This window comes from Equus przewalskii, chromosome 27 (genome assembly GCF_037783145.1).
Source record: "Equus przewalskii isolate Varuska chromosome 27, EquPr2, whole genome shotgun sequence".
NCBI classification, from domain to species: Eukaryota; Metazoa; Chordata; class Mammalia; order Perissodactyla; family Equidae; genus Equus; species Equus przewalskii.
In genome coordinates, this window is record NC_091857.1 from 41,042,413 (window position 1) to 41,066,978 (window position 24,566).

The 24,566-nt window shown below is 61.8% G+C and overlaps 1 protein-coding gene across 1 annotated transcript; it reads left to right on the plus strand.

Moving 5' to 3' along the window:
• COL6A1 (collagen type VI alpha 1 chain) lies at positions 1–23,637 on the plus strand. The gene is made up of 35 exons (XM_008531395.2): positions 1–162; positions 942–1,071; positions 2,712–2,912; positions 3,865–4,024; positions 4,175–4,303; positions 4,387–4,407; positions 4,571–4,591; positions 4,668–4,712; positions 5,564–5,617; positions 6,168–6,212; positions 6,342–6,368; positions 6,593–6,619; positions 6,703–6,747; positions 7,040–7,093; positions 7,298–7,360; positions 8,139–8,201; positions 8,339–8,392; positions 8,485–8,520; positions 8,668–8,730; positions 10,258–10,320; positions 16,026–16,088; positions 16,824–16,886; positions 17,188–17,238; positions 17,387–17,422; positions 18,035–18,097; positions 18,325–18,390; positions 18,967–19,002; positions 19,449–19,485; positions 19,790–19,798; positions 20,156–20,289; positions 20,565–20,674; positions 20,919–21,102; positions 21,200–21,380; positions 22,164–22,193; positions 22,295–23,637. The coding sequence occupies exons 1-35, from the start codon at positions 66–68 to the stop codon at positions 22,915–22,917; spliced, it is 3,084 nt and encodes a 1,027-aa protein (XP_008529617.1). The 5' UTR covers positions 1–65; the 3' UTR covers positions 22,918–23,637.
• Positions 23,638–24,566: the final 929 nt, after the last annotated feature.

The window sequence follows — 24,566 nt, forward strand, 5'->3', positions numbered from 1 at the left end:
GCCCTCCTCCCTCCCGCTTAACTCGGCTGGCTGGCGGGAGAGCACAGGCACGCAGGCCGGGGGACATGAGGCTGGCCAGCGCTCTGCTCCTGCTGCTGCTGCAGGCCTGCTGGGCCGCTGCACAGGATGACACGGCCGCCGTGAGGACCGTCGCCTTCCAAGGTGAGTGGACCCGCCGCATCTGGGACTCCGCGCCGTTTACTGCCCAGGAGACGGGCCCGGGCCAGACGTGTCCAGCCGGGACGCCCGAGTGGGACCTTGGCCCTTTCCCTCGACGTGTGATGGGGGCCTTGGGGTTGCTCGAAATTCCCCGCCTGGGCTCCCAGCTCCCAGGGCCCCCCTAGGCTCCCATCAACTCTTGCTTCTCCTTCTCGAGGGGCCGTTAGGCTGGGCGAGGCGGGAGGGACCCTGGCGAGGTGGAGCACAGAAGGGACTCAGCTTTCGGCTCCAAGGGGCTGTCCTGAGGGTGGACGCTGCTCCTTCTCTGCCTCAGTTACTCCCTAATCCCACCCCTGATCCCCTGCCCGGCGGTCAGTGGAGACCATGGTCCCCCGGCCTCAGGCACCTTTTCTCAAAGGCGCTGCCCCTGTAGTTCTGAATTCAGCCTGAAGCGCAGGGAGCAGAGTCTTGTGTCCAGACCAGGGCGGGGCCCTGTGCTTCCGGGCGGGTTGGTGGGTCCAGCTGAGCCAGCGACTCCAGGCTGCATCCAGATCTCTCGCAATCACCCGCCTGTCGCTGGGGCCAGCACATTGGCACTGCTGCTTTTCTTGACGGGGGACGGTCGGTGCAGTGGGGGTGGCTGGGCCATGGCTGACCTGCCCAGGGAGGTGCCTGGGGGCCGGTGGGAGACTCACGGGTGCCAGTGGGCAGAGGGGGCCTCGGTGTGCCCCAAGGGTGCAGGGCGCCAGCACAGGCCCTCCCCTCTCCCGTCCTTGGCCCAGACTGCCCCGTGGACCTGTTCTTCGTGCTGGACACCTCCGAGAGCGTGGCCTTGAGGCTGAAGCCCTACGGGGCCCTGGTGGACAAGGTCAAGGCCTTCACCAAGCGCTTCATTGACAACCTGAGGGACAGGTAGGACTGGGCGCCCTTGACCTTGTCTCCTGCGTGGCTCTGAGCCTCTCGCAGGGACACCGTGGGCCCAGGGGTCGAGCCGGCCCGGTGTCGCCCCTGCCATGGCCCTCAACTTCCCCATCTGAGAGGGCAGGTGTTGGCCTGGCCGCCGAGTCCCCTCCCAAGTCCACGGGGGTTCAGATGGGCCAGAGAAGGGCTGAATCTGAGGCGGAGCAGACTGGGGGTGACGGTCAGCAGGGAGTGCCCAGGGAACAGTCTGAGATGCGGGGCTCCTGGTTCCCCAAATGCAACCGAGGGAACACGCCTCCGACCCAAACTGAGTGAATTTCGGGGGTTGGCCCAAGGCCATGTGCAGCCTCTGGTGCCCGGAGGGGGCACCCATCACCAACCACGGACACTGACCACTGCCCACATGGATGATGAGGGCTTACTTACATCCTGGACCCGACATCCCAATGTCCCAGCGTCCCCAATGTCCCAATGTCCCCACATCCCCAACACAGGGGCCTGGAGGGACTGCTGGCCTTACTCCTGGGTTAGGGCACCTCACACTTCGTTCATTCACTCACTCACTCACTCACTCATTCATTCAACTGAGAGTCTGAAGCATTAGGAGGAGGCAGAGGGAGCCCCGGACAGCGGGTGTGGCCAAGCACAGGACTGGCCTGGAGGGTGAGGAGGGTGGGGGGAGGGGCAGGGCTGTGGGAGGAGGGGCACCGGTCAGAACCAGACTCCTCCCCCAGCGCCTCACCCGGGCAGGGCCCCACCCCTAGTCCTACCCTGTCTCTGCTGACCCGCTGACCCCCTGACTGGCTCACCCTGGTCCTGAGCCTCCTGCCCACTAGAAGGGACCTCAGGAACAGAGGGTGGGGACTTCCCAATGCAGGAACTATAGGATCTGAAACCCCAAACTCACCCAAAATGCACAAGTCCATGACGCTGTGCAGGGAGGGCCCAGGTGTGTCTCACACTACAGGAGGGGGCTCTGGGGCAGCTATGTGGCCAGTGTCCCCCTCCAGGTGACTTTGGCCTCATTTCTCAGCTCCCTGTACCTCAGTTTCCCCACCTGTGAAGTGGGTGGGCTTGTCCTACGACTGGTGCTGGACGGGCTGCCAGGCACGGCCACCCCCATACCCTGGCAGAGCAAACCCGAGAGCCCCAGGCCCCAGTGCACAGGGCAGAGGGAGGCGGCTGCTCAGTCCATGGGATCCTCCACCAGTGTCCCACTGAGAAGCGCCTCCCTCCTGCCCACCTTCACCCAGCCCCACTGCTGTCCACGCGGGGTCTGCCCACCTGGAACAGGGTCCCAGCACACACAGTTCTCATCCCAGGCCCCTGGAGATCAGGGGACGTGCTGGTCACTCACTGGCTGAAGCCTGGCCTTGCTGCCCACCCCACCCACATGCAGCCCAGGGCAGGGACCCAGCGTCCTAGGGCCACCCAAGACGGCCAGCCCACGGCTCTCTGGCTTGTCCCTCTCGGGCATCACGGGGCTGGGCAGCCCATCCACTGTGAAATGGCGGCACTGTGCCCTTGGGTGGACAGTGCTCAGGGAGCAGGAGGGGGCCACCCTGGGGGACTGACCGTGAAAGGGTCTGTGGGCCTGGGGGACCACGGCTCACCCCCAGCACGGCTCGCAGGTACTACCGGTGTGACCGAAACCTGGTGTGGAATGCTGGCGCGCTGCACTACAGTGATGAGGTGGAGATCATCCGTGGGCTCACGCGCATGCCCAGTGGCCGCGACGAGCTCAAGGCCAGCGTGGATGCGGTCAAGTACTTCGGCAAGGGCACCTACACAGACTGCGCCATCAAGAAGGGGCTGGAGGAGCTGCTCGTGGGGTGAGCACCCCGGGCCAGCCACACGCGGCTCGATCGTGCCCTGGGGTTTGCCTCGGTCCCTGGGCAGCTTTGGGGAGGGCACACCACTTTCCGACCCATCTTCTGGTCAGCCAAACTTGCCAAACACAGGGGCTCACCACTGGCAAACCGAGCTCTGGTGCCTGAGATCCCCAAGGACCAGTCCTAGTGGCTGAGGGAGTCATGCTGGCAACCACACCCTGCCTGCCCCATGCTGCCAAGGGTCACTCTCTGTCCCTCCCTCAAGCTGTGCCCTGTCTCCTCAACCAGTGAGGACAGAGGGAGTGAGGGGGCCCTGAAACGCCCCGTCACTGCCTCCCCTTCGGCCAAGCAGAGATGATGTCTGCAGTCAGAGACAGAGACTGAAAGAGAGAGAGACAGAAAGAGAGAGAGAGAAAGAGGGAGGGGTTTCCTGGGAGAGCATCGGTGCTGGCTCCGCACATTGAGTTGAATCTTCGCTCAGTGAGCAACAGTTACCTGACTAATCCAGAAAGAGAATTAGTTCCGGGCCACACTCCTGGGGCCCCGCCCGCGGCAGTGGGCAGCTGCCTGGCTGACCCCTCCACCTGCCTGTGGCCAGGGTCTCACGGTCAGGATGCCCCAGGCTGGGCGAGGACCTGTCTCTCCCCTGGTATATGTGCATTTTCCAAAATAGTGTTTTAGAGAAATGGGATCCCACAAAACTCTCTGCTTTAATATCCTTTTGGATAATCCCATTTTATCCCCTGGATCAACAGAGAGAAACAGACTGTCCAGAGTAACAGGAGATGCGCTTGGAGACCTGCCCTGGATCTAGGCCTCTCCGGGGTTTCCAGCCCCTCCAGGCTCTGGGGTCTCGGCTCTGTAGTTCCCAAGGGGCCCCGAGCGGTCAGGGTCAGGGGCAGCTGGAGGGAGCCAGGCCGGGGCCGGTCTCACGGCTACCCACGCCCTGCAGTGGCTCCCACCTGAAGGAGAACAAGTACCTGATCGTGGTGACCGACGGGCACCCCCTCGAGGGCTACAAGGAGCCATGCGGGGGCCTGGAGGACGCCGTCAACGAGGCCAAGCACCTGGGCATCAAAGTCTTCTCCGTGGCCATCACGCCTGACCACCTGGTAGGGTCCCCGTGGGGGCTGTGGCCTGGGAGGGGGCACAGGGACACAGGCAGCGAACTGCAGGAGGGGGCCTGGGGAGCAGCAGAGATGGGGGCCCGGGGCTCCCCACCAGCGTGGACATCATCCCCCGTTCCGGCCCATCCACTCCAGGAGCCACGTCTGAGCATCATTGCCACGGACCACACGTACCGGCGCAACTTCACGGCGGCCGACTGGGGGCAGAGCCGCGACGCAGAGGAGATCATCAGCCAGACCATCGACACCATCACCGACATGATCGTGAGTGGCCTCCCGTGGCCAGATGCTGGGAATCCTGTGGCTGAGAATAAAAATTAATTTGACTTTTCCATTTCACTTTTCAGAAAAACAATGTGGAGCAAGTGGTAAGAGCCCCCCACCCAACCCCACGGCATCGCCTCCAGGCCCTCCCACCGCGGGGTCCTCCCGCCGCCCTGTGTCCGGGCCAGGCGTCTGAGCGTGGGGCGGGCGGCAGGGCAGCCGCGGCGCCTTCACTTCTGACGTGTCCCTCTGTCCCTTCTCTGGCAGTGCTGCTCCTTCGAGTGTCAGGTGAGTGTGGCCCCTGCCCGCCCCCGGGGCTGCCCCAGACACTGTCTCGGGCTCACTGTGCCCTCGTGTCTTGCAGCCCGCCAGAGGACCCCCAGGCCTGCGGGGCGACCCCGGGTATGAGGTGAGTGGCCGCACCCCGCCCTTGCTCACCTCCGCGAGGCGGTGAGGTGTGGGAGGAACGTCCCTGCAGCCTGGCACCCCGAGTGTTAGGGACATGATGGGGCCGTCCTGAGCACCTGCTGCACCCGCCCCTCGCTGAGCAGGTGCCCCCAGCCAGGGGGAGAGTCCAGGGACCCCGGGGTTGACTTGGCGGCTAAAGGCAGGTGTGGGGTGTTGGGGTCTGACCATGCCGGCCTCCTCCCGGAGGTGGAGGACACGAGCCCCTGCAGCTCTGTCCCTGGAGATGGGCTTACTGTGGGTCGGGGTGCGAGCTTAGGGCCCAGGTCCAGGCGTGGCTCACACAGGGAGATTTCCAAAATCAAAATTAGTTGCCAATATTTACAATTTGGGAGATTGCTCATGAAAGTCCAGATTTCTGGTTTCTCCTAAAAACTGTTGGGTCTAGTAGCCCTGGAGCCCTGCGGCCGCCGACCACGGGAGCTGAGCAGTGTAGGGGCTGCTGTGTCAACCCCCCTGCCTGCCCACGCCACCCACACCCCCACCTGGGAGCCCAGAGCAGTGGCAGGAACAGGCACAGGCCAGACAGAGAGGGAAGGTTCAGGGGTCAGTGGGGCCGGTGCAGGGCAGCCCCATGGCCGGGGCGCTGCGAGGGAGGGGACACGTGGACCTGACCTCGCAGACCCCACGATGGGCCACGGGTGACAGGGAAGCTGCCTGCAAATCATGCGAAGGGTATAGACCAACGGAATGTCTTTTTAAACCTTTTTTTGTGAGGAAGTAGGGGTCCCTTTCACCAGCCTTTTAGAAACAAACATCAAGCGTCCCCTGACCTTGATCTGCTCTGTGTTCCAGGGAGAACGAGGGAAGCCGGGTCTGCCTGGAGAGAAAGGAGAAGCCGGAGACCCCGTGAGTGCCGGGCGGCTGACTGCAGGGCGGGGGTGCTAAACCTGAGGCTGGGGAACCAGCTGAGGAAGTTTCCAGAAGGATGCCTGGTTTCTGAGCACCGTGGTCACGTGGCCTGACCCTCAGAGGACGTGGTCCTGTGGGCGACGAGGGCCCGGGGCGCACAGCACAGCCATTCCTTCCTGTGCATCTCACCTGGCGGGGCCCACCAGCCCTCGGGCCCCCACGTGTCCAGCCTGCCCTTGGAGGGGCTGGGACTGGGGGGTGGAGCGGGGGGGGGTCTGCCAGGAAAGTCCCAGGGCCTCTGCTCCAGCCAGTCTCCCCACAAACCCCTCTCCTCCTGGGGGCTCCTGACCTCCCCCCTCCCTGGAGCTCCTCTGAGGGGTCCCCAGGAGTGGGGGGCCTTCAGAGAAGGGGCCGGGGTCCAGCCTGGCCAGCGGTCAGCCAGCTCCATCCCTCTGGCTGACCAGGCCTGAGTGTAGTGGGGGCGAAGCGGGCTGGGTGGGGGCTGCCTCTGCCCCGGGGGTCTGACGTGCTCCCTCCTCTGTTCCAGGGAAGGCCCGGGGACCTCGGACCCGTTGGCTACCAGGGGATGAAGGTAGGCCTTCCCTCCTCCTCTTTCCGGGCAGCTTTCCTGGCTGAGCCGAGACCCCTCACAGCTGTCCCCGGGGTCGTCCCCCCAGACGCTGCTGTAACAGCCCTGTTTCCTCTTCTGTTTGCTGTGTAGGGAGAAAAAGGGAGCCGAGGGGACAAGGTGAGTGAGGAGCCACTTCGGGATGAGTTCCTCAGGGCCTGGAGCCGCCCGCCTCACCTACGCAAGGATGCCACTGCCTGTGCCCCGCCTGGCCGGGCCAAGCGGAGCTGGCGGGGGCCCCCCCCTCGCTGCCCTCCATCCTCCTCCACCCCCCTGGGATTTCCGGGGAACCTGCCCCACAACAGGGGGACTGCCCCCCTCACCCTCCCTTCCTGTCTCCGCAGGGCTCCAGGGGACCCAAGGGCTACAAGGTAAGTGTGGCAGGGGGCTGTGTGCTGCCCCGGGGGAGGGGTCTGACCCTCATCTGACCCTCTCGGGTCTCTGCACCTTGCAGGGTGAGAAGGGCAAGCGCGGCATCGACGGTGTGGATGGCATGAAGGTAACCCCTCCTCCGTGGGTGAGGGGGCTGGGGCACGTGGTTCGGGGAGTGGGTGGTGGGCAGAGCCAGGGACCACCCCGAGACGTGTGGAGGGGGTCTCGTGTGCGGTCCCTCCTGGCAACTCGGACATGGTGTAAAAGGCAGGAGACGTGGCTGCCAAGTCCGAGGTCCTAGTGGATCCCAAGCCGCTGGGCCCTGCTCAGTGCATCTCCCAGGGTGGGGATGTCCCAGGAAGGGGTGGATGAGCCACGGCCGAGAGCCTTGACCACTGACTCTGCCTTCCTCCTTCCAGGGGGAGACAGGGTACCCCGGCCTGCCAGGCTGCAAGGGCTCGCCCGGACTGGACGTGAGTGGCTCTCTCTCACCCGCGTTTTAAGACTGAAAGTTCTCGGGAGTGAACACTGGCTCACACCCTTCTTCTCACGCTCCAAGCAGCCCCCGCAGGCTGGGCTGCATACAGACCTGCCTCCGCGGCTTTTGACATATTTACGCACAGCTCGCCGCCGGCTCGTTTAAGCCGCTGGGCTGACCTCTGCCGTCCTCTCCCCAGGGCGTTCAAGGACCTCCCGGGCCCAAGGGCGACGCTGGTGCGTTTGGACTGAAAGGAGCAAAGGTCAGTGACCTGAGCCGAGCCCCTGGGGGCCGGGCTTCATGGTCCTCTGAGCATCAGTCAGAAATCCTTCCTGCAGCAGATGACCCCCCTGGGCAGGCGGGAGCCCGGGCAAGAACAGCGGGAACAAAGGTTTGGGTAGAACGTACCGCCTGCCAGCCACCCACGGCAGGTGCGTCTGCCCAGGGGAGTCCTCCCCACGACCCGAGGCCACATCCTGACACTTCCCGCCTGCCCTCGGCCCAGGCCCAGGGGGCCAGCCCTCGGTGTCCACACAGCCCAGCCCCAAGTCCCATCCCAGAATGCGTCTGCTTGCGTAGACATCAAAACTCAGGAGTGAACAGCGATGCCGATGGCGGGAAGTCGGCAGAGACGTGAACATGAAGAGATGATATTTTGGGTTTAATTTAAAGCAGAGTTTTCCGTTGCCGGTATTTTTCTGGGGTTTCAGCTACAGGAAGTGCTAGGAAAGAGGAGAGGCAACTAGACTCTGCCCCCAGCACGTCCTCTTGGATTTCCGGGACTAGATTTTCGGAATCTCGCCCTCCAGAACTGGGCTTGCCTCTGCCGTGCGTGGTGTCTGGGCTGAGTCCGCAGCAGGGAGGCGACTCGAGGATTCCTGTAGGGATGTGGCTGGTTGGGGAGGGTCCTTGGCCTCCGAGGCTCATGTGCTTGGTCAGGGAGAGCGACCTGAAGTCTGGATGAGGAGGCTCAGCCCGGAATCACCAGCCCCCCAGGGCCAGGCATGGCCTCCTGCAGGCTGACCCTCTGATCTTTCCAGGGTGAACCGGGAGCCGATGGAGAGCCCGGGAGGCCGGGGGACACAGGGCCCCCTGGAGATGAGGTGAGCTTGCATGCAGCCCCCCAGTGCAGCCAGGGCGGGGCCGGGCCCTGGGAGAGACCACCAGGAACAGAGGCCAGCTGCGGCCCTGGGCCCTGCACTGGATCACGGATGGACGATTCTGTCTTCCTTCCTCACAGGGCGAGCCCGGTGAGCCTGGTCCCCCTGGAGAGAAGGGAGAAGCTGGCGACGAGGTGAGCACCCCGGTCAGCCTCCTGCCCTGTTACAGAGCCTGAGGCAGAGCCCCGTCCAGACTAACACTTGTGTTTGTTCCCCTTGATCCCAGGGAAACTCAGGGCCTGACGGTCCCCCCGGAGACAGGGTGAGTCGGGGGCTGGTGCTCTGGGCTCTGGGCCTCACCGTTTAGTGGGGACGTGACCGTATGGCTGGCGCGGAGCATCTCCGCCTGACAGATCCCAAGCTTCTGTCTGAGTCCCTCCCCTACCTCCCTCTGCTTCTCTCCCCACAGGGCGGCCCTGGGGAAAGGGGACCACGGGGGACGCCAGGCGTGCGGGGCCCTAGAGGAGACCCGGTGAGTCACGTTCCTAAAGCTGGAACCCCGTCTGCTGAGGGGCAGGGGTCAGGCCGGCAGAACCGCAGGATGCACACAGTAGACTCCATGGGACCCGCACCCTCACCTGTCTTCCCAAAGACAGTCCCCGGCACATGTGGGGAACCCAGCTGCCCCTATCCCAGACCCTGGAGCCGTGCTCTCACCCGGGTCCTCTCAAGGGGCCTGGCCAAGGCAGGAGGTGGGCTCGCCCCCTCTGCCCTCGTCACTGACAGCCTAGAAACATCACCGAGACAACTGGGGTGCCCCTAGCCTGCAAGGTGTTGTCCCCGTGGAAACGCGGGGTCGGCGAGATCGTGGTTGCAGTACTTGCGACAACCCGCCCGGCGGCGTGTTCTGTCCCCAGTCCACGCCTTTCACGGTGCTGCACGCCTGTCATTGCTGCAGTTGCACGTGTGACACAGTTCACTCAGCTAGGCCCTCCCATCTCACATCTGGCTTTTCTAACTGTCTCGATCTCCCGCCAGCTCCACAAGTGTTTCTGCAGACAGAGCTTGCGTTCTTCTTTGGAAGAAATTTCTTTTGTTAAACCGTCAAGAGGGGATGTTAGGAAGTGGGAGCCACACGAACCTTGCAGCCGAGAGGCTGTGGTGGCCCCGTGGCTGTGGCCCCTTCATCTTGAAGGCTCCCCAGCCGGGAGTGGGGTGGGCTTCCTCCATCCTCGGGGGTCACTGGGAAGGATTTGCTGGACCCCCAGAGCGCCTGGCTGGAGAGCAGGGTGGAGGGACAGGCCCCACCCCACCCTCTGGGACTGTGGTGGAAAGGACCCAGGTCTCCCAGTGTCAGATGCGGCCAGCCCTCTACCTGCAGACACGGGCGATGCCACCTCTCATCCCCAGAACAGGACTCCGCAGAGGCCGTGCGGTCCCTCTTGCTGTGACCCCTCGGGCAGAAATGCTCCTCCTCTAGATGCCTGACCAGGGTGTCCTGGTGGCGAGAGCAAGCTTAGTCTGAGGCCAAGGTCACGGGGAGGGAGACTCAGCTTTCTGACCCCACCTCGTTCCCTGGGGGTCCCCAGGGCCCACGGCCCCCATGCAGGGGTTGGAGGGACGTCCGAGCAGGGATAACGTGGCTTCAACCCTCTTCCAAGTCCCCCCACCCTGAGGTCAGATGAGACTGAAGGCCAGGCACACAGAGGGTATGGCAGGCCACTTGTAGCTCTGGCCCTGAGGCTTGGCTGGCAGGACCCCAGCTCCCAGGCCCGGGACGTCCCTGAGCCTCACTGGACAAGAGGCACAGTGGGGAGCTGCCTCCAGGCCTCAGGGGGGCTGCTGCCTCCTCACTGCCACCTGCGGAACCCGCAAGAGCCACTGGATGGCCCAGCACGTGGCCACATGGTGGTAAAAATGGAGAAGTGGGGGCAGGAGGACGAGGCCACAGCATGTAGAGGCCCCTCCCGGCTCTGGGCCCCCAGGCCTCCTCCAAAGGCCATCTGCCCGGGGCAGCCGCTCTCCCCTGGCCCCACACTCACTGCTTGTTCCTCCCCAGGGCGAAGCTGGACCCCAAGGTGACCAGGGACGAGAAGGCCCTGTCGGCGTCCCCGGAGACCCGGTAGGGGGCCAGGCTCTCAGGGGATGAGGTGGGGGTGGGTGTCCACATGTGAGCTAGGTCTGCCTATTTGGATCTTGGAGCAGAAACGCTCCCAGCTGCTCATGAATTTAGGGGGAGGTCTCTCTCCACCTCTGACTCAGGGCACTTCCTGCAGGGGGTGAGCCTGGGAGATGGCGGGGGTGCTGGGGGTGGGAGCCAGGGGCAGCCAAGTGCAAGCTGGTGAGGGCAGGCCCAGCTCCTGGGGCCCTGAGACACCCAGGGATCACAGAGGGACCTGTTTGTCATCAGGGGCCACCTGCCAGGGCACAGAGCTGAATGGGCAGATGCCCCTGCTGCCCCCCGCACTCTGCCCTTGGGGTAGGGGCTCCCTGGCTGGGCTGGCTCTGGAGGAGGGCGGAAGAGGGTGGAGGCCCAGCAGTGAGCCATCGAGGTCAGGGTACACACGCGGCAGCGTCACGGAGGACTGAGCCCGTGACATCAGGCACCCCACACTGGAGACACAGCCCCAGGAGAGGCTCACTCAGCATTTGGATCCCAGGCATGAGATCCTGGCTGGAGGTAGACTTGAGAGCATCAGTGCATGGAAAGTTCCAGAATTTTTGGATGCGACGCCTTCCAGAGGCCATGCTGGGGAGGGAGAGAAGAGTGGGGGCCTCAGGAAGCAGAGAATCTGACCTGCCAGCCAACCGGGGGAGGGGAAGGGGAGGAGTCAGGGGAGCGGGTCCCCTACTCCAGGGGCGGGGGGAGCAGACAGGAGGCTGTGAGTTGCAGGGGTAAGGAGAGGTGGGACTGTGTTCTCAGCTCTTCTTCCTTCTCCAGACCCCAGCCTGGAGTCTGGGGTCCCCACCACAGTGGTCCATGGGCGGAGTGAACGCACATAGAGCGGTCGGTGCTGGGACAGCCATCAGCGCCAGGCAGCCCTTGGACAAAGGGGCAGTCTGGGCCGGGCTGCCGGGCTTGTTAAAGTGGCCACATCCTGTGGTGTCCTGGAGCCCTTGGGGGCCAGATGCCTCATGGCAGAGCTCTGGGGGCCCCATTGGAGCCCAGGCTGACCCCGGGGGAAGTGTTGGAAGGCAGGGGGCACAGCTTCCCGCACAGCCCAGTCTGGAGCCTGGTCCTGCCCTCAGGGATTGGCGGTCCAGTGGGGGAGACACAAGGCACAAGTGAACTCGAAGCATGAACTGAACCACCTGTGCGGTGAGGACGTCGGGCTGGCAGGGACCACCGTCCTCTCATAACCCAGGGTCGCTGCAGGGTGCGGCTGTGCCCAAGGCCTATGCACCCTTGGAGACCCTGCGATTTGGGGTGCTGCCCTGCCTGGGGCCCCAGCATCTCAGTCACTGGGCTCTTGGCCTGAGATGGAGCCTTTGTCCTCTACTCATCCAGAAGGCAGTTTCCTGCCCTTCATCACTGGGTGGCTGTTGTCCCAGGCCTCCCGCCAGGGTGCCTGTGCCCTGAAGCCTCCACAGACAGGGGCTCGTCAGGCCTCGGGGACCTGGGGTGACTGTGCATCTCTGAGGGCTCAGAAGGAAGGCCCTGCCTGGACCCTGTGCCTCTGGGGGTCGTCACCCTGGCTATGCCGAGATGGGGGAGCAAGGGCTCCGGCCAGCCTCGCGCCCCCAGCTCTAGAGGGTGGCACCACATCACCAGGACTGGGGGCTTCATCTCCACCTCCTTCCTGCGAGGACCACCCCTCGCAGGAGACCACACGAGGGGGCCTGGTAGACGATGCCTGCAGCATCCAGGGGACCCTCCATGATCCTGCCTCCTCCTCCTCCCTGTACCTCCCTCTCTGGAGTCCCCCTCCGTCTTGGGTGGCCAGATCCTCTCAGCTCACCCCAGACTCTGGCCTGTGTACCCGCTGCTCCTGTGATGGGGGTTTCCTGGGTGGGACAGCTTCCTGGGCGTCCCCATGTCCCTTGTGCTGAGGGTGAGGTGTGCTGCTGGACCACGCAGGGAGGAGGTCCAGGCAGACCGCGAGGAGCGGCCTCTGAGCCTGGGGACTTCCCAGGGGCAGGACGAGGTGACAGCACCAAGAGGGGTTGGAGAGCTCCCGGTATTGGGCTGTGAGATGGCGCTGGGTCCAGGGTGGCCAGGCTTTGGGCTCTGGTGGGGCTTGGCTCATGGCTTCCAGTTTTTTGGTGGCTTTTCTTATGGAAAGAAATTTGAAATTGGAGTTTTAGCAAAAAAGGAATTTTAAAAAATAACAAAAAAGAACCATCCACAATAGGGCAGAGATGTTTTGCCGATTCTCCTGATCGAGCATTAAAAATGCACCTCAGGCCCATTCCAGGGTGGGTGGAAGGGGGCGGGCAGGGATCCATTTATTCGATAATACGGACCGTCTGGAGACAGCAGGGCCAGCTCAGTGGAAAACTTTCCTCGCACGTAATCCCAGTTGAGCTGGCCAGCAGCCAGCTGTCTGAGGAGCGAGGCATCTCCGGGGGCCAGGGGGCCACGTGGGAGTGGAGGAGGCCTCTGGTGGGCTCCTGACTTTGTCTGGCTCTCCTCCTCCTTGGCAGTGAGGGAGGATGACGTCTCTCAAAATAAGGCTTAGAAGTTCTCTGGGCTCAAAGACTCCTGTAAAGTGAGTTGTCCCACCTCGTTTTGTTTCACGAGAGAGAAATGGTTAAAATTAGTAACTGCAACAGGAGGAGGTGCTCATGGAAAAACAGGATGCTCCTGTCCCCTCCCCCACCACAGGTATCACTGCTCAGTTTCTTCTAAAACTTAGTTTCTTCTAGAATCCTTCTAGAAAAAGCACAGAGTGTGTGAGAGTGGCCTCATGCGCCTGCAGTTTACACAATTAGCATCCGCCCGTGATGAGTGATATGTGTTGGCAGTTGTCCAGGTCAGCGCTCCAGACCCGCCAAACTTTTCGGTGTCACTGTTTCCACTGTACAAACTTACTTGATGTGCCATCTGTCCCCTCTCAGCGTGCGTGTAGATTGTCTCTAGTATTTTGCTTAACAGAAAAATGCTTTGATAAATATCAACGTCCGTCTGCCTCTGTCAGCTTGTCTATCTGTCTCTCCATCTGTCTGTCCATCTATCTCTATCCATCCATCCACCAATCCAACTGTCATCCATCTATCTATCATCTATCATCCGTACATCCATCATCTATTATCTATCCATTCACCCAGCCAGTCACCCATCTACCCATCCATCCATCATCTATCTCTGTTGTTTATCTATCATCTGTCTGTCTCTACCATTTGTCTATCATCTCTCTCTCTCCATCCATCCAGCCATCTCTATCATTTATCATCCATCCATCCATCCGACATTTATGTATGTGTGTATGTATCCATCCATCCATCCATCCATCCACCCATCCATCTTGAAATACTTCCAAGGCTATATGCAGAATGTACATTCTTAGCAGGAGAATTTCTTGGCCAAATGGGGTGTGCGTGCATTGATTTTGCTAAATAATCCTACCTATGTATCTACAGAGGCCCAACTTACATTCCTCTTGAGAATGTAAAATAGACGGTACCCACACCTTTGCCAACATGAGATATTATCAAACTTCAAATGTGCATTTTTGCTTCTCTGGTGAAAACCACGTCCTCTCTTGGTTTGCTCAACTGTTTATGGGAAAGGCTGAGGGAGGTCTCGCGCTTTCCAGGCTGTCATGTGCTCTTCCTGGCTCTTCCCGCAGTGGCTCATGTTCCTGGGAGGCTGTGATTCTTGGGTTGATGGTATGAGGCCCCTGTCTGGGGTGCAGACACCTTTTCGCTTGTCACCTGCATGTTGACTTTGTCTGTGGCTTTTGGTTGCTAGGATGTCCTGCTCGTTTACAAGGTTCCAAATGCATTCCCCCCTTTACTGCAGTTTTTGCTTTTATCTTTGATGCCTTTGGAGTAAATGTCGCAGGTTTGGTAGTGAGGTGGGCTTGACCCAGCTTGACTTTTTCTGTGAATAGTGAGCCTATCGTCACAACACATTTGATGGCAGAAGTATCTTTCCCGGTGACTAAAATGCACTTTCGTCGTATTTGAACTCCGGTAGCCACGTGTGTCTCTTCCTGGAATCGCTGGGTTGTGCCCACAGTCTTCCAAGTTCTGCCCGATTCCCATTTGTAATCACGTGGGCTTCACAGTAGGTTTTACTTCAGGCCTCCTGGTCCTGCTGCTGGTGACATTTCCAGGCAGCACCAAGGAGTGGCGCGACGGCTCCCGTGCTGTGGGACAAGCTGGGTCAGGCGCACAGCCACATGATCAGCTCTTGCCCTGGGCCGCCATTCCCCCTTCCCGAAGTTGCTTGAGCCACAAACAGCATAAGCCGCTAAAGGCAGGAGCCGTCACCGGGGTTTACTCCTGAGCGTTCCAACAGTGCCTGCTTGTTTATGTTCCCAATTTTGAGAGAAATTAATAGTCACTGTAAAAAAAAGGAAACAGCCAGAGAGTATGAGGGAGAGGGATGCCCCCACCAGGGCTCAGGACCAGCGTTGCTGGGGAGCCTCGCAGGAAGCTGCCCTGCGGAGGAGTCCCTGTCCCTCCGGCCGTGACCAGGGCCTGCTCCCCAACCCGGGATGCGCTGGTTCCCCTGAGGGGCCGGAGCTGAGGGGGGCTGGCTTTGGACCCAAGTTTGTCCACACTGGACGTTCAACTTCCCAGCCTCAGCACTGTGTCCACCCCCAGGGCTCGGGCGTCTCCTGAGCCTGTCACAGCCTCCACGACTCCAGACCCAACAGGCCATCGGCTCCGACATCATGGCGTCCATGGGGAACTTTCTGGGAAATTGTTTTTCCAAATCCCAAGAAAAAGCAGTTGAGCAATCGGGAAAATGGAGGAAACTGTTCCGGTTCTCCTTCTGTTGCACATCGGCCCTCGCCAGGCCTCCCTGCCTCCTCTCTGCCCCGGAGAGGGTACCACCCCTCCCCCCCGTGTGACCGCCAGTGCTGCCCTCCAGGAGTGGGAGCCTTGGGCTGGTCCCAGGGTGCCCCGCCCAGCCAGCTTTCGGCAGGTCCTGGTGTTCCTGTGTCTTGGGGTGAACTAGGAGGACCGGGAAGTGCCGCCGGACATGGCCTCTGGCCTCTCACTGGCCTGGCCTTGGGCACCCAGGGCCTCACTTTCCCATTTTCCTTCCTGTCCCCCCTTTTCATGTCCCCAGGGTAGCATCTCAGGGCCCCAGACTGTGAACCCGAGTTCACAGTGTTTCCAGTATGCAAGCCTGGGGTGAAGTGTGTGATGCAGATGCTGCCCGAGGCTGTGAGAACACAGGTGCTAGGACCACCAGCCACAGCTGGGCTCTTCCATGGTCTTGGCGCGGGCAGCAACACAGCAGCAGCCTCCCGGCTGACGGCTGGGTGATGGAACAGGCGGATAACGGAGAGTTGTCCACGTTTGTGAGAAGGGCCAGCCAAGAAAGGCCTCGGGGAATTGACAGCCTAATAACAGGGCCCAGCGGACAGACCTCTGAGTCCAGGGTTGTGGCTGGAGGGGTGTGCAGGGGCCAGGCGGGCCGGTCGGCTCTGCAAGGGATGCGAGTTCCTCTGCCTTCCCTGGGCCTGGCTGGGCTGTCCGTGAAGTGCAGACGGGACCAAGACCCTGGACCCAGAAAGATAGGAGCTCCGCCAGCACAGAGAGGAGTCGATGGAGTGCCAGCGGCAGTGGGGGCGCATCCTGGAGGCAGGCTGGGGCCAGGAGGGCAGGTGTGGGGTAGAGAGAGGGCCCAACGGTGTGTCTTCTCTGCAGGGTGAGGCTGGCCCCATCGGACCTAAAGGATACCGAGGAGATGAGGGCCCTCCGGGGCTGGAGGTGAGTAGCCCTCGCTGCCCCCGCCCCAGAAGCAGCCAGCCCTGACACAGACCCTATCGCCTCCAGCCAGTGCTTCCCTGGGGGCCCCTTCAGACTGGGCACAGCCCCCAGCCCATTTACTGGATAAATGTTTTATTTCATTTTATGGTATATATGAATTTTAGAATATGTGTGAAATGCAGGAAACAATAAAAAAGAGAACTGAAATCTAAAATACTGCCACCCAGAGATAAACAGTGTGAACAATATTATGCCTCATAAATTTGGCTTCAGGAGGTTTTTAAAATTTTTTCATTACAAGCATTTGATTTTTCAAATGATTTTTCAAAACGTTATTGACACGTGCGCCCCGGCCACACTGTGGTCGTGTCCGCTGGTTTCTGTGAGCTCCTGCAGTCAGGCAGCTTGCGTTCCAAGCCCCACAGGTAACTGTCAGTAACCCGGTGGGTCCCTGTCCCATCTCTGTTCCCGTCCTGGAGCCCCTCCCTGCCTGGAGTTGGTGGGAGGTGTGGACCCGAAGGCCCCACGGGGTCCTGGTTGGCTCCACGTGCACCGGCCCCAAGATTACCTGTTTGAAAATCCTTCTTTTAATCATTACTGTGCTGATGAGTACAAACACATTATTTTACTTAATTCACTTGTATTTTCCTCAAAGAGGCATCGTGCCTCGGAGCTGGTGTTGCCTGTTGCCTCGATGTTCTTCCCAAACCTCAAACCTGCTTCTCTCCTCCTCAGGGCCCCAGAGGAGCCCCAGGGCCTGCAGGACCCCCCGGAGACCCCGGGCTCATGGGCGCAAGGGTGAGTGACCGTCCGAGGGCACAGGGCCCGCGTGGGCCACCAAAGGCCTGGCTCTGACTGAGGGTCAGGGTCTCAGCAACCGGACGGTGACAGTGACGGCTGCGTCAGCGTCTGCGCGCAGCATGGGGCACCTCTCCCGGCCACCCGCTCTGAGGTCCATGGGAGGTGGGTGTGGGGCCCTCGGCAACCCGGTCAGGGAGCCGCCTTCCAGGCTGATGGGCCCCTTGCCTGTGCCCGCCGCGTCTGGCGTCATCGCTGGCCTGACGGTTCCCAGTGTTGGGACTCAGTCTGCTCTCTCCAGGGAGAAGACGGCCCCCCCGGAAACGGCACCGAGGGCTTCCCCGGCTTCCCGGTGAGTGCCCCCAGCTCCCACCCCAGCACCCCTTGCGGCCACCCGGGCACACGTGGGTTGGCTGGGCTGGACCCAGACGAGGACTGGCCAGGGACTGATGCCTGGGACCCCCTCAGAGCCTGGCCTCACAGTCCCGCCTTCCCTGCAGGGCTATCCAGGCAGCAGGGGCCCTCCTGGGATAAACGTGAGTACATGCACACGCACATGTGTGCAAAGATGCACACACACACCCATGAGCAAAGACACTCACATGCACACATGTGCAAAGATGCACGCACACACATCCTTATCCCAGGCTCGTCGCCGAGGCCCCTCCCACGTGGCCTGGGGTGCCTGGTGACTGACTCAGCCTCTGGGCAGACGGACAGGGCCGCTCCCCACGACCACACCCCGGTCTCCCCTAAACCTCGGGTGTCCTCTGGCCCACTCAGCCTCAGTTTCTCCCCAGGAGACGTGTGTGGGGTGGGGGGCGGGGCAGACAGTGTCTCCTTGTCATTATCTTTTCCTTTGAAAACTTCTGCTTCTTAAAAAGGAAATAAAATATGTGTAAATTCTATCTTAGTAAAGCTGATTTAAAATAGAGAATTTGTGAAGAAAAGGAACAGCCAGGACGCCTCTCCTGGGCGAGGGCTGCCCCCCATGGCCCCAGAAGCTCTGCCAAACCACAGAGATGGGGGCTCCAGCCTCCGCCCCCCCCCCAGGAGCCCAGGGCCATAGCACCCACAGCGCCCACCACGCACATGCCTGCCTGCAGGACTCTGTGCCCCCCTGACCAAGTGTTCCATGTCACCCGCAGGGCACTAAAGGCTATCCCGGCCTCAAGGGAGACGAAGGAGAAGCTGGAGACCCCGGAGAGGATGTGAGTGCAGAGCCTAGTGGCATGTTGTGAAATCCTGACTCAGCCTTGGCCCCAGGGTCTGCGACCGTGAGGGCCGGGGAGGGGGCAGCCGTGTGCCCTCGGGGCTGCTGAGGCTCTGTGGGCAGACACTGAGGAGACGAGGAGATGAGGAGATGGTGGACAGACGTGCAGCACGTGGTCCAGCCACGCACAGTTGTGTCTGGTGACGCCATGCTCTTTCCTTTCAGAACACTGATATTTCACCCCGTGGTGTCAAAGGAGCGAAGGGGTATCGGGGCCCCGAAGGCCCTCCGGTGAGTCCGACTGGCCGGCCAGGGTGGGGGCACTGGGATTCTGAGGCTGCAGGAGAGTGGGGACTGGGAGGGGCTGGGAGCGGGGTGGGGCAGGAATTTGGGGAACGAGTCTCCAGAAGGTCTCAGGAAGGTTGGGGCTTTGACAGGTGGGATGGGAGGGAACGGGCAGTTTTGAGAGGCCGGGGGGTTCAGGGGGCAGAGAAGAAGGGGCCAGTCACCTGAGAGGTGATGGGGGTGCTCCACAGCCTGGGACGGGTGCCCGCAGAGGCAGCACCGTTAGACCAAAGGAGACTCTGTACCCGGTGGCAGTGCGGGTGAGCCGCAGACAGGGCCCCAGAGCCCATCCACTGGCCGCCTGGAAAGGCCAAGTGCTGGGCAGCTGTCAGAGGGGACGGCAGCTGCAGGGTCTCCTCCAGCCCTTCGTGTGCAGGAGCCTCAGCTGCCCGGCTGCCCTGGCCTTCAGGGCTCCTAATGGGATGGGGAGTCAGCCCGAGGGCTCCTCTCAGAGCCACAGCCCAGGAAGCCAGCGGGGCCACAGGGGGCCTCACAGCCTTTCTCTCATCTTTTCTCTGACAGGGACCCCCAGGACCCCCAGGACGACCAGAGATGGACGTAAGTGGGGTGTCTGTGAATGTCCTTGGGGGTTGACCATTTTGGCCAAAGATATCATGGGAGATAGAGAGCCATGAGGGCAAGAAGGGAACACATGCTGGCCATGGGGGACTTGTGATGGCCATGGGGGGCATGTAACGGACACAAGGGGGTATATGATGGCCACAGGGAGGCACATGATGGCCATGGGGGATCCCTGATGGCCATGGGGGACACATTATGGCCATGGGGCATACGTGATGGCCACATGTCCTGACCACATCAGATGTCCTTGCCCCAGAGGCAGAGCAGGTGGTGCCCTGGGAAGGGAGAGCCCCTGCCCAAACCCAGCCCTGCTGTGGTCCCAGGGAGGGTGGCCACAGGGCGGGACTCGCCCCCAGATCTGGTGCAGTGCTGGCTGGAGGGGGAGGCAGTTCAGCCATCCTGCCAGTGTTTCTTCCCCCCAGGAGTGCGAGATTCTGGACATCATCATGAAAATGTGCTGTGAGTACCTCCCACGTGTGCATGACCGCCTGAGGCAGACAGAATCACGTCCCCTGGCCCCAGCTCTGTCATCTATTAAACTGACTGAGAGAGTGGCGAGCCAGAGGAGCGGGCACGTGCCCCAACCATGAGGGAGTCCCGGGGGGCAGGGGGCCCAGCAAGGTGGCCCAGCCGCTGGGCAGAGCGGCCCACCTGGTCAGGGCGTCGGGGGCTGGGGGGTGGCTGAGGGCCTGCGTCCTTCGGGTTTCTGACACAGCGCAGGTTCCTGACTGTGTGTAATGTCCTCTTTCTCCTCTTTCCCCAGCTTGCTGTGGTGAGTGTCATTTCTAACTCGTTAGAACGTTTTTCGTGTGTTTTTAGCTTTTGAGAAGAATGACCCCGGGCGGTGGGGTGGCCCCCTCTCAGTGCACGCTGTGGAGCTGCAGCTGGCACTCACGCCCCCACCCACACCGTCACGGTCCTTGGGTGCTGGCTCCTCGTCCCCCCGTAACAGACCCCACCGGCTCTCCAGTAACTACCATGACCAGGGACAGGTGGGGCAGGACCTGCCCAGTCCATCCTCCCCACAGCTTGGAGTCCCAGCCAAGCCCACCGCCCCAAGGGGCTGCTCTGCTCTGAGTGGGGGTCCTGGGAGGCCCTGGGGCTGACCCTTCCCCACTCCTCCCCCCAGAGTGCAAGTGCGGCCCCATCGACATCCTCTTCGTGTTGGACAGCTCGGAGAGCATCGGCCTGCAGAACTTTGAGATTGCCAAGGACTTCATCGTCAAGGTCATCGACCGGCTGAGCAGGGATGAGCTGGTCAAGGTGAGGCAGCACCCCTGGGCCCCCTCACATGAGAATGCACGTTCCCAGGGAGACAAGGGTCCGTCCTGACGAGGCTGCAGAGGGGCCGGGGCCATCAGAGACTGGGCCCTTTGTTTCTCTGAACATGTAACCCCAGCCCACCAGCGTGTGAGAGCCACCCCTGGGGCCTGTGGGCTGGTCCAGCCTGGGACAGATGGCAGAGGGAGGGGCCGGCGGGGAGTGGGCAGGGGTGGCCGCTGGGACCCCGAGGCCCCTGACCTCGCGTCCCCGCGCAGTTTGAGGCCGGGCAGTCGCATGCGGGCGTGGTGCAGTACAGCCACAACCAGATGCAGGAGCACGTGGGCCTGAGCGACCCCAACATCAGGAATACCCAGGAGCTCAAGGAGTGAGTGCACCCCCAGGCCTGCATCCACATCGCCAAGAGCCCACCAGCCCTGCCCCTGCCTGACCCTGTGCACTCAGCCCTGACCCTGACCCTGGCTGAGCCCGACCCTGGCCCCTGATCCCACAACAGGCCTGACTCTGCTCCTGACCCTGGCCCTATCCTTGATCCCGATCCTGGCCTCCCTCCTGACCCTGACCCTGACCCTGACCCCAGCCCTGGCGCTGACGGTGCTGTGGCCCCGCAGAGCCATCAAGAAGCTGCAGTGGATGGCGGGGGGCACCTTCACGGGAGAGGCTCTGCAGTACACCCGGAGCCGGCTGCTGCCGCCCACCCAGAACACCCGGATCGCCTTGGTCATCACGGACGGCCGCTCAGACACCCAGAGGGACACCACCCCCCTCAGCGTGCTCTGCGGCCCTGACATCCAGGTGGGGCCACCCGCACACCGCCAGCCGCCGCCTGGTGCCTGGGACGTGGGGGGGCTCTCTCCCTGGGGGCCGTGCTGACACTGTCCCTCCCCCACAGGTGGTCTCTGTGGGCATCAAGGACGTGTTTGGCTCCATCGCGGGTTCCGACCAGCTCAATGTCATTTCCTGCCAAGGCCTCGCACCCCAGGGTCGGCCCGGCATCTCACTAGTCAAGGAGAACTACGCAGAACTGCTGGAGGACGCCTTCCTCAAGAACATCACCACACAGATCTGCATAGGTGGGCACAGGGACCGGGGTGCAGAGCCCGCTCAGCTAGGCTGGGACACCATCTGCCCTCCACTGTGACTCCAGCCGCAGGCGCCGATGCCCACGTGGGGCCAGCAGCCCATCTGCCTCCGCACAGGCTGCCCACACTCTCCCATGTGGCCCGGCGTCCACGCAGGTGCTCCCCAGAGGGTGGGCTGCACTGTGTCTCTCGGCCTCTGTCTACACGTGATCGCCATGGTCTGAGCGTGCACACCCACACACGTGTGCAGTGATGGGCCTAGGAGCCCAGGACGGCTCAGAGGCGCCACCTCAGAACATGTCCATTGGGCTCAGCCCAGGGATCAGAGCCGCGTCTACAGTGCAGGCAGCTGGTGAACAGCCAGAGGGAGCTGCCGGGGTCAGACTTGAGGCCCCTCCCCACGCAGTGGGGACAGAGTGGTCAGCATTGCCGGGGACAGCATGCTGACCTATAGGCCCTCCTCTCTGAGCCTCGGTTTCCCCATTCTCAGAAGGTGCCAAGGCTCTGCCCGAGCCCTCTCTGGGTTGGTGTGAGGACCAGGAAATAGTTGCTGAGGGACCTCAAAGGCCGCTCTTGACTAAGGGGACACCCCTTCCTAGTGGGCAGAGTGGGCCGAGTAGGGGGCCGGGCAGGCGTTAAGGAACGTCACCTGTGCACACGGCCACACCGCGCCTTCCACAGAGACGCCTGGTATCCTCTCACGGGGGATCCAGGCAGAATGATGGTCCCTGCAATTGCTGGGCTCACACTGTGTGGGGTCCTTCTCTTTTACAGACAAGAAGTGTCCAGATTACACCTGCCCAAGTGAGTACCTGGGGCTGTGGGGGCCCAGGGAGGAGGGGTTCCAGGGCGATGGTCTGGAGATAAGGAGAGTCCAGCGCTAACAGCCGCCCCCCACCCCGCAGTCACCTTCTCCTCCCCGGCCGACATCACCATCCTGCTGGACGGGTCGGCCAGCGTGGGCAGCCACAACTTTGACATCACCAAGCGCTTTGCCAAGCGGCTGGCTGAGCGCTTCCTGACAGCACGCCGGAAGAACCCAGCCCACGAGGTGCGGGTCTCGGTGATGCAGTACAGCGGCACGGGGCAGCAGCAGCCGGAGCGCGCGTCCCTGCAGTTCCTGCAGAACTACACGGTGCTGGCCAGCACCATCGACAGCATGGACTTCATCAACGATGCCACCGACGTCACCGATGCCCTCAGCTACGTGACCCGCTTCTACCGCGAGGCCTCGTCGGAGGAGGTCGATAGGAGGCTGCTGCTCTTCTCAGACGGCAACTCGCAGGGGGCCACGGCGGCGGCCATCAAGAAGGCCGTGCAGGAGGCCCAGCGGGCGAACATCGAGGTCTTCGTGGTGGTGGTGGGCACCCACGTGAACGAGCCCCACATTCGCGTCCTGGTCACGGACAAGACGGCCGAGTACAACGTGGCCTATGGCCAGCGCCACCAGTTCCGCGTGGCCAGCTACCAGGAGCTGCTTGGCGGCGTCTTCTACCAGTCGGTGTCCAGGAAGGTGGCCATGGGCTAGCAGGCGGCTCTCCTCACTGCTGTGGAGTAAAATGTGACGGGATCCTCCCGACCAGCCCACTAGCTAGAGTTTTTAAAGGAGAAGCTTGAAAAGCCGCTCTGTGTTTGCCCACCCCTCCCCGCGGGTGTCTGCACCCCTCCCACTGCCAGTTAGCGTCCTGTCCTGTCCCCATTCCCTGTGGGCCCGGTCCCAACCCAGGCACAGTCCTGAGGCCTCATTTCGCTCTCCTTCTGGGGGATCAGCTGCGCACCACCCCCTCCTCCCCCCACTGCCCTCCCACCTTGACTTTTCCCTCTGATCCTGCAGGACTCTCCACTCAGCATTTCACTCACACTTAATGTCAACCCCACTAGTCAATCATGGGAGGTGGTGACTGCGTTTCACTTTTGAAACTGAGAACTCGGGGCAGTAGACGTGGTGACCACGTCGCCAGAGACGGAAGGAAAATGGTGACTTCTCGACCCTGTGCCCTAGCCAACCCCAGAACAAGGTGCTACCCTGCCAACTCCATGTGTGCAGAGGCCTGGGCCCCGGACGTCTGCTGGCACAAAGCGATGTCTTTCACTAAAAACAAAGTAAAGCTCCTTTTTCTCAAGGGAGAGATCGGTTCTGCATCCTCTTGAAGACCCTCTTTATTTGTTAGTTTTATTTTTCCTCCTTCCCGTGTTTTTCTCACTGTGTCCATGTCAGCGACGTTTCCAAATAAAGGTTTTTACTCTTCTCCGTGGTCCTCCTTCTGAGCAGTCAAAGTCCCACCATATCTGCGCTTCCTACACAGACAGGAGGAGAGCTTGGAGATGGCTGGGGCGTCTGGTTGGAGTGCCCGCCTCCCACTCGGTGATGGTCAGGAGAAATGCCTTGGCTGGACACTGTCAGCGACACCCCTCTTCTGGGCCTGGGGAAAGACCCAGGGGCGTGAAGACCATCTGCCAATGGGGAGGGGCTGTGAGGGGCCCAGACTCCCTGGGCGGCAGAATCTGAAGCAGATTCCATCTCAGGCAGTTGGAAGAGCTGGCCAGATCCAAGCAGATTTAACCACAGAGGGCCAGCATTCTGGCATCAAAAAGAACCCTGGGAATTCTGGAGGCAGGTCAGGACCCAGCAGGCCCCAAGGGAAGACGCCTGGGAGCTTGGGCCCTTGATTGGGAGCAAGTGTGCAGGGGGACGTGGCCGCCCATCATCGCAGTGGCCCTGCCTCATGGAGGCTTACGGGGCAGTGAGCCCAGCTCAGCTCAGATTCACAGGAGCAGACGTGCACCCATTGGGGTCCTGGGTGCTCATTTCTCCCATCTTAGGGCTGTCAGGGGAGGATATGGGATCGGGATAAAGGAGGGCAGGAGGGAAGGACAGGACAGGACATCCATTGGCGGCCGGGCCTCCAGGCGGTTCCAGCCAGGGGGGGACTTGAGGGCAGTGACGGGTGCCTCACTCAGATGCCTCACAAAACGTGGCTGTGAATGAAAGCCACAAGAAAGCCAGATGAGGGGGCCGGCAGGATGCCCTGAGATCCCTTCTGACTCGGTGGAGAACAGCACCCCATATAGGCCCAGCGGGCTTTGGGCACAGTCTGCTGAGGGGCCGAGGAGACCCCTCAGGTGCGCCCCTGGGCCCACGTCCTGCAGACGCGACAGGACCAGGCGGCTGCCGCA

Bases quoted from the DNA above. Each gene is read 5' to 3' on its own strand.
- COL6A1 (XM_008531395.2), top strand. From the start codon at position 66: ATGAGGCTGGCCAGCGCTCTGCTCCTGCTGCTGCTGCAGGCCTGCTGG. The intron at 2,913-3,864 runs GTGAGCACCCCG...CACGCCCTGCAG, and splicing joins CTGGAGGAGCTGCTCGTGGG to TGGCTCCCACCTGAAGGAGA. The intron at 19,003-19,448 runs GTAAGTGGGGTG...TCTTCCCCCCAG, and splicing joins CAGGACGACCAGAGATGGAC to GAGTGCGAGATTCTGGACAT.